Source organism: Netta rufina, assembly GCF_964035555.1.
Source record: "Netta rufina genome assembly, chromosome: 4".
Lineage (NCBI taxonomy): Eukaryota > Metazoa > Chordata > Aves > Anseriformes > Anatidae > Netta > Netta rufina.
Window position 1 is genome coordinate 16,636,492 of NC_140127.1, and position 17,026 is coordinate 16,653,517.

The following is a 17,026-nucleotide window of genomic DNA, read 5'->3' on the forward strand; positions in this document are numbered from 1 at the left end:
TGCTGGACAGTCAGGCTAATGGAGAACTTAAAAGCCCTATTAAGAAAAGCCAGAAGTAGTGAGGACAAGAACTTCCCCCACCTGCTTTGCTGCCAGGCTGCTGGAACCCCCATCGGCTTTCAGTCTCATCCCATCTTTTCTAGTTAGCAACTCCTTTCATAAAAAATATTAAAAAAAATCCATTCAGAGGCTTTTTGCCTGTCTTTCTGGTTTCATGTCTTCTTACTGTTCAGTTTCTGTCTGTGCAGGTGAGTTTCAATCTCTTGCCTGAATACAAGCATCCCCAGCTGGCCGTGAGAAGCCTCGTTCATGGCCTTGGACTGCATGCACATTTTGTACTGCTCTGGGGTCAGCTCGTCCACACATCGCTTTTCGTGCCAGAGATGGAAGAGCCCCCTGACGGGTGTTCTGATCACAATGAGGTTGCTGTGAAGGTATTTGCGGTACAGGTGCACATCTTCGCCACCCCAGCCTTTAATGTCCAGGTCAAAGCCACCTGACACAAAGAAAACCCAGAATAACAACTAGAAACGCATACCTTCCACTACCCAACGTGATGCTATTCATTGCACTGCAGCTGTTCTCCAGTTCCAGTCAGCCCTTTAAAACAGCCAACAACAAAGTGTTCAAATTCCTCAACCCAAAACCTTTAGCCACCAGCCAAATTTGATTTATTTGTACTAAAAAAGTGCTTAGATTTTGGTAATCTCTATGGCACTTGGGAGTAGTCTGAGCATCTAGCCAGATCACTGCTGCAAAGCAGAGACACAGCCACACTGGCCTGGGAAAGGGAAGCTGATCACAATTTTCTAAGCTTCAGTAAAACAACAGATGTATTTGAGTATATTTTTCTTACCTATGTTGATAAAATCAGATCGGTACTGGCAAGTCATCCCAAAACCGAAGTCTCTCCAAAATCCAGTTTCTTTTTTAATAATCTGCATGGGAAAAAAGGAATGTTTATATGGGAGCGGAAATGCTTTCAGCATGAACAGCAGAGAAACAAGTCACTGAACGTGGTCAGAAATAGGAGCAACTGCCCATTTATTATACATCATGTAATGTTTTTGTTGATCCTAAAGCATCTGCCAGCTTTTGCAGACATTTCGTAGCATGTTCTTGCCCAGAAAAACAGCCATATCATTAGCTGCCACAGATAAACCCCCTGATTGAGAATGATCAGGTTTCACTCCACTCCTGCTGTTGTAGCCCAAGTGGAGAAATATCCCACTGCTCTCTGGAGTTTGCTTCTCTGGAAATCCTCCTCCAAAATCATTAAGTTTTTGCACGATTCAAATCAGATGTAAGAAACATACTGGTAAGTCAGGAAAACAGACTCTGCAGTAGAGCAGATGGTGACATCTGGATTGCAAGAGCTCTGGAAGAAAACAGATGTTCTAATCTGACTGCACAAATGACAAGTTTTTGATTACCTTAACTTTGACAAAAATTTGGAAAGTGGTAAGAATAATTTTCATTACAGAGCTGTTGTAATCCAGCTAAAACTGGAGTCTGAAAACATTAGGTGGTGAATATATAACCTATAAAAGCCTTTGTCAGAATGAATGCGTGGTTTACACTGTCAAGGTGCATTATGAAAATATAGTGTATTACAGAAAGAAAATCAGAGCCACAAGAGGCCACGCATAACATTTTCAAAAGCAAATATAAAAATATGTATCACCACGGTCATAGTTCATGCAGGTGAGTGACCTAATCCCATATGGTGAGGCATCCAAGAGTTTCAAGAGACTGGACAGGAATTTAAATCCCTTAAGGAAGTCAGCTATACTTCATGCTCTTGAAGGGGTGGTTATAAACCTATCCTTAAGCAGCTATTTTTGAAAATTTTGGTTTCACTTGCAATAATGTTAGAGGAGATGATGAGGCAGGATTTCCATTTCTGGATTTACAAATCCAAGCATTTCCTTTACCAAAAAATCCCCTTCCAAAACAGTCTCTCCTGGTTTCTCATTCATGCCTCTCCCTTTTTGTTCCCTGTCATTTTAGCAATCATTTTTAAAATTATTATTATTATTTTTTTTATTTTACTGCACCCGTTGCTCTCTTTGTTTTCTCATTTTTTCTCTCCTTGAAAAATCCAAGCCACTGCAGAAGCCAATTAGAAGGAAACAAGACTGTATATGTCAGGTCTGCACCATGACAAGGTATCTTCGTAACGATGCCCTTACAGCAAGCTACTCTTTTGCATTAGCATTATTATTTCCCATTAGTGCAAGTGGCTGCTTCACAAATCAATTTCTTTCAAACATTTCTGAAGGATTTTTTTTTTTTCTCAGCAGCCCAAATACTGGGATAGAAATCTAACCGTCTTGTTTTAATGGCAGAGACCTGGCCTCATGCCTAGCAACTAATATGGGCTGAAAATATAAAAATCTACATAAAAATGAGATTGGCAGTACTTCTTGAAATCAAGAAGCCTTTCTGAAATAAGCATCGCATTTTAAGATTCAAATATCAGCTATAAATATTTGCGCAGTCCTGACAACGCAGTTTGTGGAATGTATGCCAGTTTGTGAGCTGAGCAATATTTCCTTTCTGAGCACAGTGCTTGCAAGCCTGAGGACCTCTGATGGGATCTCATCAGACAGAAGAGCTAATGCGAATTCTATGGTATTGCCAGAACAGGTTTCCCTCCGAGACAAACCAACGAGAAGAATTTTCCAGATACTGCAGTAACACACAAAATATATTTTAAGTGTGATGGCTTAAACAAAATTGCATGAATGAGAAAATATTTTTTAATCCCTGGGTGCTACACAATCTTAATCTTTAACAACTTTTTCCCTACATCAGTAGTCTAGAGCGCGCTCTCTTTTGGAAGAAAGAAAAGATTGTCTGGCTACTTGTTGTGTAACACAGGGAGCAGTAGAAAAAAAAAAAAACTTTAAAAATATTTGGGGTGTAGTTTTCAAAATCATACTTATTTTTTCTAGATGGATTGCATGAGGTGGCTGTAGCAATGCCAGAAGATTGTACTCAGCCCCCTAGTGATTTTTTTTTTTCAGTTGTGACTGTTGCTGGGCTCTCAACAGCCTCAAACTCTTGACTACAACAACAGTGTCCAGTCTGGGACATCATGAGCCCTGACAGATGCAGTGCCTGGCAAGCACCAGCTTTTGATCATGCAAGGAAAGGAAATATTCAGTGCAGAGGAAATGAAAGCAACATCAGGGACTTTCATCCTAAAAAAAAACCAAACAAACAACAACTCATGCCATGGAGTAGTTGTTTGTTAATTAGAAAATCCCTTCCAGCAGAGAAGCAGACAGAGTTTAAATTCTCAGGCTCTATGTATAAAATCTCAAACAATGATTAAAATAATTGGTATCAATATATTTCCCTGGGAAACAACTGCAGAACTCACAGTGAGGTGACTGCTGCAGTTAGTTTTGTCTGTATAGTACATGTCTTGTTCACCTCACTGTGCACAAAGAATAGGGAAATGCTACCCAGTAGCACATGCACTTTTTAAAAAATGAAAACTTTGTCCAAGTAAAAACAGGCATTCAGAAGAACATATACTTACTAGCTGCTGTTCTAAAGATGGGATGGAATCCTGGTGGCCATAAATTATACTGGGATTATACTGGCTGAAGAGAACAGGATAAAACACTTTCTTTCCTGGAAATGACAATACGTTATTTTTTTAAAAAGCTGCATAAAACACATTTCATGCTCCTCCAAGATGCTTTCTGTGCTGGACCAAAACCAGACCTAGTGATACAAGTTTTCAACTGAGCCTATGTTATTTGCATGAGAATGAGAAGGTAAAATCAACAAAAAGATCCAGTTCCAGAAAGCAGAGATGCTGAAGGCAAGGAATTCAGTCACAGTGGGTGCAGGGGTGTTGTAACCTTTCAAAAGCCAAGCAGCAATGGAATTTTTATACATGTCTTAATTAGTTCTCTAAGTTTCGAGAATGATTTACAGCAACTTCATTACCAATTCAAATGTTAGAATACTCTGGTGAGGCTGTTATGCAATAGCTAAAAACCTGCTGAAAGGCTCTGTACTCAATGAGCAGCAGTACCTGGCTGTGTGTTCAATCTACAAGAGTTCAGGAATTCAGCTGTGAAGTATATGTCCACGTCGCAAAAAAAGAGAACAACGTTACTTCCTTTCCAAACTCGAGCTCCGATGTCTAATCCTTTGCCCCTGGAAAATTCTTCATTTAACTGGATGAAGGTGAAGTTCTTGAAGTTGGCTGATCTAGGAGAAAGAAAACAGTCAGCAACTTACATTCTCCTTCCAGCTCCTAATACAAGTGCGGGTAGAAACCCAATATGAAAAAACTAACATAGAAATCTACAGTATTGGGGTTCTCGGAGCAGTTTAGGGGAAGAGATGACTTCTTAAAGTCTTGAGGAGATTTCCACTATGTCTACATCCAGAGTCTGACTCCCTTATTACTATGCTAGTATTCCTGTCAGAGACCTTCCTTGGGCAGATCTCACAAAAATCCCAACAAGGCTTATATAGACAAAAATATTGCCAGCAGGCAGATATAAAATACCTGTGGTCATATTACTGTCTCTGTATAAGGATCTTCTTCCAGCATAGAGATTATAACAAAGGGCTGCAAAAGATCTAGCCAAGAACTTTGGGTAGATGGCTCAAACCATCTAGGTCCCGTGTGCTCTGCTGAGAATGTCTGTACCTGACTCTGGAAGTGAGACTTCAGTCCTAACAGTTAAAAAGACACCTTCAAAAGCAGTAAGAAAGTTTGTGAATGAGTGATGTTAGTTTGAAAGAAAAGCTGCACTGAGGTAAATTCAGTAAAATCTGCTTTGTGGCCCTAAAGACCAGTACCATGAAACTGCAAATCTGGGACTGCCAGGATAATGCTGCTTTTATCTGATAGAAGCAAAAGAATGTTTTCTCCAATGCAGTCAAGGACATTTTGGCACAAATTTGGGCAGCTAATTAGCCTCCAATTCATGGTACGGTCGCTGTGTTTGAACAGCACATTAGCCACTCAGATACTTACTTGGAGGTATTTTCAAGTATAGATTTGACTTCATTCATCTGTTCTTTTCCAAAGTAAACTACAGTGAGGTGAATTCTGCCATCCTGCTGAATGCCCATTTCCCTAGAAAACAGAGACAGATTTACGACTTGTCCCGCAAGTTAGCTTTCTTCAACAACCAGCACCAGCTGAAGGCAGAGTAGGGTGGATCTTGGAAGGCGTTCCTGAGGGCATGACTCACTGACAAGGGTCTCTGTACTGACATAAGGGCTCACTGCCCGTCAGAAGGGACCCCAGACTATATTTGAGGCACATTTATCATCCACTCTCTCGGTGGTGTTTGCTATAATAATAGGACACTGCTCAAACAGCCCATTCAGCCACAGGAATGATCAAGCAGGCATTGAATGTAGCACTTCAGAGAACATGAAAAGAACGAGAAGAGGGTTTTAAACAAGCTATACAACTTCTACCTCTTAACCTTGTTTTTAAAACAGATATTTCCAAGTTCAGAGCTTTGGCATTTTGTTAAGGAACGTTTCCTAAAATCTAATATCAACTGGAGATCAAGCCAACAGCCTAAAGGTACAACCAATCTGGCCCAGCAATAGACATCATGCCTCACTTGCACAATGTTTAGTCAGCAAGATTTCTCTTATCATCAGCAGAGAGATCAGCATGGCCAGAGGGTGATTTTTCTCATCCCCAAAAAAGCATTTATCAGATGGCTAATTTAGACAAGGAGCCTATTTATAGGTGTCTGTAATTAGCAAAACAAATCCCATTGCAAGAGTCAGTATCTGCTGCTAAGACAGTCTTTTCTGGGCAGCTATGTAAAACTGTATCTCAATTAAGTTTTCCCTCCAAACAGCACCTCTGTGCTGAAAAAGAAAAGGAGTTTAAAAGTAACTATCCTGAATTTCAAATACATTTCCTTTCTGCCTCTGATTGCCTTAATCTCTTTCTCAAACAGGGCCTGGCAAAGTGTCTGGGAGCACTACGTTCCTTTTTTTTCCCATTCAGAATGTTCCTCTGCTACTAATGGCACGATAGCCTTACAAGTGTCACATACTAGCATGTGCCCCAACAAACCAGATTTAGACACAAAAGCCAGGTACATGCAAATCAGAAACTCTGATGACTGAAATACAATTGCTTTTACTGCTAAACAATGCATTAAGCACCAGATGCCTTTCAGTCTCTATAATCTCAAAAATGATTTCCTAATGGCACAGTGAGGTGTTATGTAAAAGTAGCATAACTTTTACCGAGGGAGGCCTTGGTAATTCCTGAAATTGCATCTTAATTTGCAAGTAAGATAAGCAAGATAAAACAGAGGCAGCGCTGGAACAGAGACCCACCTGAAATTCTGCATGAATTGCCGAAATTTGCTGGCTCTCTTGGCCAAGGGCACAATGACATTGATAAGTGTGTCAGCCATATTGAGGTTTTCGTTTTTGACTTTCATTACAGGACCGAATGGCCGAAATAGAACGATCTTCTTGAACTGATGTTTCGTGTCTCCTTTGAAAGTCAGCTCATACAACGTGCCTTTGTCTTTTTCTGTGCGGTAGATCCCTGTGTGAAGACAAGATAGAGAAGTTTTTGAATTAAAGATGGGCTCTGGGGTAGGGGGTGAAGGATGCAGTCTTAATGTGTTACCCCTGAGCTGAAAAAGCAGCAGAGGCACGAGACATTTACCATTAAAACAGTATGCAATTTGCTGTCGTTTGGAGGAGGCGGTCACTCTGGCAGCAACACAGCCTGGGCTGCGGGACTCATTTGGTATTCTGGCGAGCACGCTCCTAGCCTTGGCTGAGTGACAAACCCCCGAAGGTTACCATTTGCTCACACACAGTATAACCCAGCAGACATACTGTCCTTAGCTTACAGACTGACCCAACGGCATGCTGCAGGCATGCAGCCTCCACCCCAGCACACAGCACGCGTGGTAATGGCGATGCAGACATTGCGAAAGGCAACCTGCCTCTCTGCAGCATGAGCAACTAAGCCATCTCTCAGAAAAGCAATTTCCTGATCAACACATTAATTTCCTCGTTTCTGGGAGGTGCTCTGCACCTTCTGCTCAGAGAAACTGCAGATGTGGCTAAGCTGCTGCATCAGAGCAGGTGGCAAGGTAAGGGAAACATGCAGACATGTTTCTGGACAGGATTTCCTATACTAGGTGGTCAGTACTTTTGGATGTATTTATTTCCTATATAGAATGAGCTTTTAACACATTCCATGAGTGAAATTAGTCCCACGCTGAGAGCTAGCACGAACCATAAAAGGAACGGTCACGTCCTCCTGAAATACTATTCTGATATTGCCTTGTGGAAAACAGACTCCATAGTCAGTAAGATTGTAAAGTAGGTATGGGCAGCATGGGGGTAGTCCCATTAAAATCGTGTGCACCTGACACAGAAACTTGCCGTGGTTATATGCAGCAAAGAGTTGTATATGCTTGAAGTTTCACACTATGCCTATACATATCCATAACCCGTCCCCGCTTCATATTAAGATTAAATCCAAGGAGTCATTTCCATAAACTCCTCCCATCTGCGCTTGCGCAATGTCTCCTGGTGGTGGTCATAGGGGGTCGTGGGGATGAAGGTTGATGACTCTTCCTCATCACTGCTAGTTGACCAATTGTCTCTATGCAGACTCAGTTGCTCCTTGGCTCTTGTCCATCCGCAGGGCCAGTTTCTGCCAGTTTCTTAAGACAGGTTCACACTCTTATCAAGGGACTACCCTTGGTAAGGGGCCCAAGGCTTCTTGCTTTAGTTAATTTGCACAATGCACCATAGTTAGCAAAGACACCGACACTAAGTAGCATCCTAGTTTAATGCTGTCAGCGCTCTATCTCTGCTTGATAAGATTCTCCTAACTCCCTCTCTCAATACTTCAAACACGACGTAGTTGGCAAAAAGGCTAGAGATTTTATCTGATCAACATGATGCTTCATGGCCTGCAGTGCATACAGCTTTTTCTTAGATGAACTAGGTTTAAGAAGGAAAAATGAAATGCTAGCTCTAAGTAGTTACACCTGCTATAAAAATACTCACAGCTTCATCAGCGGAATAGCGTGATAGCATTGCTTTCTATCTCTTCAGAAATTCAGGGAAAATGTGCCTGGAAGAAAATGCCTCAGCTTGATTTTTTCTTTTCCCTTCTCACCTAGTTATGAAGAACAGCTTAATCAAAACAATAGCTTTTTTTTTTTTTTTTTTTTTTTTCATCTTAGTTATTCCTTGATGTATAACATTCTTGTGCGTCTGACCTGTAGATCTTTGGCTCTGCAAAAATTTCTTGTGGCAGTCAAGGTCAAAGTCTCCTCTGAATGGCCAAGTGATACAAGCTCTTCAACTTGCATTGTAGGTCTTACATCGGTGTGCCCAGACCATCCAACAGATTCATGAGGTGTGGTTTTATCTAGCACAAGTTCTGTGGACTGCCTCATCTTCACTACCATTGTCTAAGTGTTTATTCTTAAGTGAGGACTTCAGCTGCTTAGTTATTATATGCAGAAAAATGATCTGTTATTGGCTTTGTGTTTTACTTTTAAAAGAAGCTTATTCAACAAATGCTCCATTCCTCGAGTATAGCAGATGAATGCAATGAGATAGCAGATCCATCATTATATTATTTTGCTGCCAATCTTGTAAAACCGTGCCCTTGATTCCCCCCAGCCTTTTCTATACAGTCTGCCCAAGGTACCGACCATAAACTGTATCTGTTACTGAACTTGGACCTGCACTAGAGAACACCTGAATGGTGACCAAATAGTTCGTGCATTTCCTCCTCCTGGTGGTCAGAGAATGGAAACCAGGGCTTTCAATTCAGCTCTCTCACTTATTCTGACAGAAAGCTTGCTGCCAATCTGAGCATATGGCTGGGTGCACTCATTTACAGTTTTTGAACACAGGTCTTGCCAAGGAAGTTCGTATTGTGGCAGGGTAACATAGCCTTTTGACTAAAAGTTATTAAGCTAAACAAAAAAAAAATAAAAAAATCTATTTGCATTTTCTCCAGAGAGAAATGGATAGGAATGTTTTATGTTTGACATGGTGAATTAATATTTGTCATAACAACAAAGATCCAAATTAAATTAACCAACTTAATACCTACCAGGCAACATCTAAAACTCTTTTCTACATCCCTTCCTATTCCAGCCAAGAAACAATGAGCCCAGAAGCACGTCTTCTCCAGAGATATACGCTGTATTAGAGGAATGAGGGGAGCTTTGCCAAACAAACAAGAGGCAGCTTAAAGCCCACTGCATGTGGCGACCCAAGGGTCCCCTCCTAGTGCTACGCAAACATCAGCAGGGGCTTCTTCCAACACCTCGGCCCTGTTCTGGTTGAAGATTTCTAGTACAGCTGAAGAGAAGCAACCTAGGTGAAGGCAAGGCTTCTTTGTGCAAGGTGATAACCCAGGAGTTTATAATCCTAACATTTTATCTTAAAGAGAACTGTATGTGGGTTTAATGCACGTAATTAAACACAGCTACTCTCAGTTCACATTTACACTGCTTGTTTTCCTTTCTTACAGGATAAGCACCTAAACTGATAAAAAGTGATGCATCTTTTTTAGAAACAGGGAACAAAGTGCTTTGCCCAAGGTCAGACAGCAAGCCCTGGAAATGAGCCTGAATGCCTTGAGTCACTGTGGGGACTCACCCAGCCGAACATCCTGCTTTTCACAAGATTTTTTTCCATTTCCGAAGGCACGGCTTCACTTATGCCATTGGGAATTTTTACATCACTCAAAGATGCAAACAGTCTCAAGTTTAATAAATCAACTACAAGGAGGGGAAGAAAAAGGCTCCGAAAACAAGAACAACAATAAAAAACCTTTCCTGAAAAGGTTGTTCCTGAAAATAGAGTACCTTGGAAAGGCTAGATGTTCACTATGGGCAAAAGAAGGTTAATCAATCACCTCTTGCTTCCATTACAGCAGCTGTGTTTCAGGATTTGCACTGCTCCTTTCAGAGGCAAGAAAAAAAGCCTGTGGAAACCCAATATAAAAAGCTAAGTGCCCAGAAGCCCTGGGTCAGCAGAAACTAGCCCTAACATGAAGCAAAAGGACAAGTAAGAGCAAAAAAAAGAGACTTAGGCTGAAGGACTGACTAAAGAGCAGTAAATTTAAAGTCTTTGGAACAGCAGTTCCTAGGGCACTCTGAAGAAATGGAAATACCCAATCTCTACTCATCAGGGCAGGCACACAAGCTTCAGAGACCTATATGGAAGTGAGAGCTAGCACACAGTCATGCAATCTTATCAAAATGCTGTTCAGTGAATGCCAATTTTAGCCTCAGTTCCACAGACCGCAGGTTTCATGGTCTTCCACTGACAATAGAAACAGTCCCTGGAACGGTGCTCACTGCTGATATTCTGCTGGATGCCGTAGGAACCACTTTTAGGATTTATTGGTATTCATTGTTCCCTTTATAACTCAATACTGCAGTGGTCTTCCCTCTCCAGAGAGAGAAATACAGCATCCTTCAGGGAAGAGAGAGCATCACCCTTTCTCCCTGTCTTCTTCCCGGGAAAAACTGCCTCAGGTAGCCCATCCCCAGTACCTGACAATTTGAGAAGGCGAAGCCACTCCTCCTCATTTGTCTCAGACCTCGTTTAACATTCCAGTCACTAGACTGCCACACACTCCAGGTAGAAAACTCATGATGCAGCATATTTGACAGGGCTGTGACAGGGTATTTCTGAAGCAATCCAAAGATTTTTTTTTTTATTGGAACTGCTCCTATTGTGAAAGAGTATCCTCAGACAGCGATTACATTCACTTCTGCAACACTGCTCAGGCTTTTCAGAGTCTTCAAATTATTACCTCTGTCTTTGAGAAAATTAATGACTTCCAAATCTATAACAGCTCTTCTGCAATTTACATAAATTAATGATAAGACCTGCTGTTCTGCCCACTGAGCAACTGGCTTTCTCCTGGAAGCAGAACAATCCTTTGCCTGTTTAGGATTTTTTTCATGTTGTTTCTTAGTAACTCCTCGTGGCAGAAAACCTGTGAACGTGGTGTAGAAGTGGGAGGAACGAGGTGGCTGAGGGGAGGCTCAGAGCAGCTGGACAGCCCAAGTGCCTCTGTGAACAGAAAAGTGGAGCAGAGCAGCAGCCAGATGGATATGGTTCAGGCTCCAGGGAGAAGGTGTGGCTCTCTTGGTTTTGAGTGAGAAAAAATGGAAAATTCCACCACGTGTCAGCTATTACTCCTGGAAGGAGAACTGTCTGAGAAGCCTAGCCAAATTTCACATAACTGCAGATCTGCTGAGAAGGAGTTTAGCTCAGATGTAAGGTAGTAAGGTCACAGTCTAATTCCCACACACGAGTAGTTTCATCTATAAACTGCAGAGGATACAACACTTATTTTTAGGGATCACAGCCACAGAGACAAAATATTTCTCTTTAAATGTAAGAACTTGAAGAATACTGAAGTACTCTGCAAAGATTAAAGGTACAAAATGGAGAAAATAAAAAGAAATACAGACCCTAATGAAGCTTATTGCAGCACACCATCACTCTGCCTATTGGTACATGTTAGCAATGAGCTAGAACTAAAAAAGTGATGGCAGGCATCAGGTGCGAGCCACAAGAATAAAGAGATCCACACAAGAGCCTCAAGCAAACACAGTTTGCTTCAATATGCCAGTAATAGTCAGGATCAGCAGCACACTTATGCAAAGAGGACTAAAGCAGGTGTCAAAGACTTTGCTGAACTGGGTAGAAACAGAGAAGTCTCACATCAACAGCAGCAGTTCAGGTTTTGAATCCATCTCTGACCACGATTACCTGATTTTTGTGTCATCCCTCCACCTGCCCAACCTGAAGGCAAAAGCGGGAACCCCACCTTTAACATAAGGGACACATGCAGCTCATGTGTGCTGTTGTTTCTAAAGCAGCTGGATGATAAAAAGAGGGTTAAGTGTTATTACTTCCAATGCAGAACTGGGTCACATCTCCCAGAAAGCTCCAGCTACTCAGGGCAGCTCTAGAAAATGGAAACAGCTGGCTCTGCTGGCTGGGTAACACCACTCATGGTTGCTGTGTTGCTCAACTGGTGCGAAGCAGCCAGAAGTTGCCACGAAATCCAGCCTGTTACTAACTTGTTACACAGGGGTTGTCTCCAAAGCAAGTTTTGAGTCCAACTGATACGTGAAATGCAGAATTGGAACCCCTCTCCCTTCTCTCCATGATATACAACGCAATGGATTTGTTTTGTGCTTTGATCTGCAGTTTTTGCTGTTCTTGGAGAATGGAGGATGAGGGAAAGACTGCCAAGAGGTGACAAACTTCCAAAGCAACTCTGCAGGGAAATCTTCTGCCAAATCAGCTCTTTGTGTCCAGATTGAATGCGTGGATCCCTACGTTTGCAAACAAATCAGTCTGCACAGCTGAGTAAGAATGAGGATTTGTTACCTTTCATTTACAGAGGCACCTGCCTTGCAGGGGAGGACACAAGGAAGGTTTCTTGAGCTCACACTGAGTTGCAGGTGAGGTTCCCTCCTTCTGAATTCGCTCATTACTGAATGTGAAAGTCAATGAGGCAATTAGTGAACCACAGAGCCAGCACTGCAGAGCTGCAGCACGCATCCCTTCCACACGCCTGCCTGCACACCAGTTTCTGCCTTGTTCCTCAAGGACAGCACTGGTAAGCAGGCAAAGCCCCTGGGTTGCGTGTGCATAAAGGCAGGCTCTAAGAGAAAGGTAACTTCAGGGGAATATTGAGCAATGTACAGCAAGAAATGTCTCCTCCTTTCTCCTCAGCCTCTCCCTGTGAAGCAACTGGTGCCAAGCACTCATATGTGCTTGTTCAGATCCTTAGAGTATGACGACAGCTCCTATAATAAACAGTGGCAACATTTTGAAATGATAAACTGAGCAGGCAGCAGGAAGCAGACTGGAAGCAAGTAGCCCCGTGCTGCACTCAGCTGCTAGGAGAAGGAGAACTTCCCAGTTCTTCGCCCATGCCCTTGTCCCATCTCTGAGCAAGAAGAATTTGGCTGGCATGGAAGAAATGCTGGGACCAGAAGAGAGCCAGGACCTGCCTCAGCAGGACCTCCATGTGACCAACTCATGCCCAGGCTGTGGGAGGCACCTGCCCACCTGCAGGTGTGACCTGGCACGGCCTCAGGAATCTGCTCCTCTGCACACCACGGTCACCAGAAACACGCAGAGCAGCCAGGAACACCTGGCCACTGCACAACAGCACGAGTTCGGTCATCATGTGGAGGATGCATCTTGCTCTGTTCATTAAAGCTAGGTGAAGAGAACAATCCACAGCAGAATCGGTAGTCATTTGGGATACGCACAGGGGCTTGTGTTCAGCACGAAGCAGCCATTCCATAAAAGGTGGGTGTCTTACCTACAAGCCCTCCGAGTCTGCAGCAAGATCATCTTGGGATCAGGAAGACAAGTTTCTCCTCCTCTGTTAAACTCAGCTAGATCAAATCTCTCACAGACAACATTACTGAACAACAAACAGGGAACGTAACAGTTCCTGTGAAGTGAAACTAGGACGGCCATATTACAAGACAAGATGTAAGCTTTCTTAGTCGCTAAGAAACAGTCGTGAGCCCTTGGAAACAAGATCTGTGAAATCTTGTCCTATATGCTTCTGCTGCACACATCCCTGTCCTGTTAACTCAGAGCTCAGACTTCACAACTCCCGGAACACATCTGGTGCCTCTGGCTAGGAGAAAGCACCTGGCTGGAAACAAGTAGGCATTTCAGACAGAGGGACAGGAGGCAGGATGTAAAAACTGGTTGTTGTTAGAGGTGGCACTTTAAAAATCCATGCTGACTGCCTCGGTATCGTATGCACGAGTGTCTGTTTAACTCCTTGCAGAACTCAAAGGCTTCTGAGCCACGTGCAGGACTCAATTACTCCCCCCTCAATTACTTCACCACTGAATGGGTAAGCCATGTGTCACCTTAAGTAAGAATCCAAGGGCCCAGTTTAGAATCCACCCTGGTATGGGAGATTCCTCGTAAAGGTTCAGGTTCGTAGCCTTTTGAGGCTACAGGTGATATAAGCTGAGTTCCCGAGCTCCTCAGCTGCCGCCCTCAAAACCTGTCTCACCATGACCCCATTGCCTCGGGTGGAAGTGTGCAGGTGGAGTGAAGGCAACACCAGAGTTTGGGTTTGAACTGGAAGCGCCAACCTTAACACTGGTGACAGAGGTGGGATTACAGCCCATGATTTATTCCTTGCTTTGTCAGCTCTGAAGTGACCATAACTAGAGAACCCAAAGCACACGGTGGTGGTCACTACAAGAGACTGACAGGCTCTGTTGTCCCCAATTCCAGCTCCCTAGAAAAGCTGATGCTCTGCAGCTGTGCTCAAGGCAGCCTCGCTGGCTTACAGCACTAATGCCGTCCCAGACATGTGTGCTGCCACACCGCACCCCGTCAGCAGCACCACGCATGCGGCCTCCAGCCCACTGGCTGCGCACAAACCTTCGATGAAGTCCGAGGCTGTGTACACGCGGTGCTTTGTGTTGCTGTCTCCCTCCGGATTGTTCAGACTCCCAACAGCTAACTCGATCACCTCCACCAGCTCATCTCGCTTGTCCTTCCTCACGGGCTTCTCTTCTGGGTGGCGCGTCAGCCCCGTCTCCAGCTGGTACACCTTCTGCAGGGTAAAGCTCTCAAAGGGCACAGCCGCGTACTCCGTGGACAGCTTAACGCCGCTGTGCACCTCTGCTCTGTCTATCTGGGAACGGAGGAAAGCCAACAGGTTAGCCTGGGCCTTCCCTGGGTTACCGGGGTCAAGCCGAACGTCCAAGGGGTCTGGGAACTGGTCCTGCACGTTCTTAAGCTGCTCGCTCCTGCCCTGGAGCTCAGCCTTCAGCTGGGCAATTTGTTTCTTCAAGCTGACGATGTAGTTGCGGTGCTGCTCTTCTCGCTCCTGCAGAATAGCTTCGTAACCCTCCTTGGCAGTCGGACTGTGCACCCTGGGCAAGGCAAGCTGCTCGTTATCACCCCTGGGCGTGCAAGCCAACATGTAAACGATAGACACCGAGCAACAGGCCACCACCAGCAGGCCTACGAGTCGGGGGAGAAATATAATAAACCCTCGTCGGAGCATCATTTCTCAAAAAGCAGAGTCTAAGCCGAGAGGTGCAACAGTTCTTCCATCCATGCAGCGCCACAGAGGCCTCTGGATTTGAAGTACTCTTCCACAGATGCATGTATGGACAGGAACTGGCTAGTCAGCTCTCTTAAAATGGGTACTCTGCCCGCATTTTGGGCTCTCTCTGGTGTTTACTTAGCAGGACCAGAAGACAAGCTGCAGAGCAGGCAGGACACCTCCTGATCCTCATGGTAACACCTGCACTGCTGCAATGTGCTCTGCTGGTGTCTGATGGAGCCTGAGGACCTGGAAGACAAATGACAAGGACAGGCATTCAGGCACGTTAGAATTTGGTCAGTCAGTCTGCACTGTCAAGAGCACCCTAAGGATTTACTATCATTTCTCAACTGCTCTGTTGGATCTCAGAGCTATGAGGTGCTTGTGCTAACATCCAGGAGGTGCTGAGACCCTTGTGCAGACAATCCTGCATGCACGTGCTTCATTTTAACAACATGACCAGGCCTCAGAGTCTGTCATGCTTTAGGAATACCAGGAAGTCATCATCTGTTACTTCCCAGTCAGGTGCTAAGGCCGCTCAGCTCATCTGAGCAATGCTGGCCCTCCAAGCTCTCAGCTCCTGGAGCGCACACATTTTGGAGGCAGGGCGTCCCACAGATATACAACATGCTTCAGGTTCCAGGCATGTTCTTCCAAAGCACCAGGTGGCAAATGTGGTCCTGTTCAAATACACGAAGCTCGATCTGGAGCAGCAATTCTAGTTTCTAGAACTAGCTCCTAGTAGAGTCTACAATTTGCAAACCAGGTATTTTGTCTGGTGTGTGTGAGTGTCAGCCCAAGAGGGAACAGTGACAAGGTTTTTAACAGGTGACAATACAGAAAGAAACAAGAATCCTATCAAGGCCAATTGCTGAAATTCTGTTTCAGTCTGACATATCCTCCCAGGTGCTCCCATAAACACAAAGAACTAGAGGCAGGGTTTTTCAGAAGCACTCAGATCAAGTCTTACTCAAAATCAGGGGAAGCTTTGTTTCTATCCAGCTGGCTGTCATCATTGCAGACTATATCATCATTTTAAGGCCCTCTTTGGTTTCTCATAACATTAAAAAAAGATCTTGCAACAATGCCTCATACTACTCTGTTTTCCATATATGCTCTCTGCCCAGGAGTAAAGACAAAAGAGGAAGTTTAGGGAAAATCAGCTTAGGCATTTTTAAAAATAAGGAAATCTAAAACTCTGAGCATAATCTTTTTTATTATTATTATTTTTTATATGACTTCCTTGAGTACAGTTAAAAACAGGAAAGAAAAATTAGATGACTTAACATTAATATTGATCTAGACATAAGCTACATTAAAACAATTATGCTGACAACACTACCAGTGGGATTTTCAAAATCCTTCAGTTTTGGCACAAGTCTGGACCTATGAAAGGAACTTCTTCATTTATTTGTCTGACAGTAGACTTAGAGCAGAGCTGAGTAACATCCTAGATTACACTGTGAGACTGCATAGTTAGACTCGAACACAATCAAATTAAGCCCTCCCCAGTCTCCTCTTGGATGCTTGCATGCCATTATGACAGGTTTTTGCAACAGAGATTTGTAGCCTCATTAGTCAGACATCCTTTCTGGCAGACCCCTAGGTAAAAACAGTTTATCTAACAATGCATGTGCTTTTCAGAGTTATTTCTAGTGTCGAGTCAAAGACTTCTGTAGGACTTTTTATCAACTTCTGTGTCTTGCTGGCCTATTACTCTGTATGCAGCAATTATCCAGTGATATTTCTGATCTTTTAGCTATTATCAATATTTTAGCAGTCTGAAGATTTACTTAAAAAATAGAGTAGGAACGGAGGGGACTAGAGCAAGCTATAAAAATACTAGCACTATTTTTCTCAAAATAATGCTGGATGGCTATTTAG

General features: G+C 43.5%; 1 protein-coding gene across 1 annotated transcript; it reads right to left on the bottom strand.

Annotated features, from left to right (window-relative positions):
* Positions 1-212: 212 nt before the first annotated feature.
* On the bottom strand, positions 213-15,103 carry CSGALNACT1 (chondroitin sulfate N-acetylgalactosaminyltransferase 1; the record flags this gene model as incomplete). The annotated part of the gene is made up of 7 exons (XM_084285846.1): positions 213-496; positions 857-938; positions 3,551-3,645; positions 4,055-4,233; positions 5,012-5,113; positions 6,352-6,568; positions 14,470-15,103. The coding sequence occupies 7 exons, from the start codon at positions 15,101-15,103 to the stop codon at positions 213-215; spliced, it is 1,593 nt and encodes a 530-aa protein (XP_084141972.1).
* Positions 15,104-17,026: the final 1,923 nt, after the last annotated feature.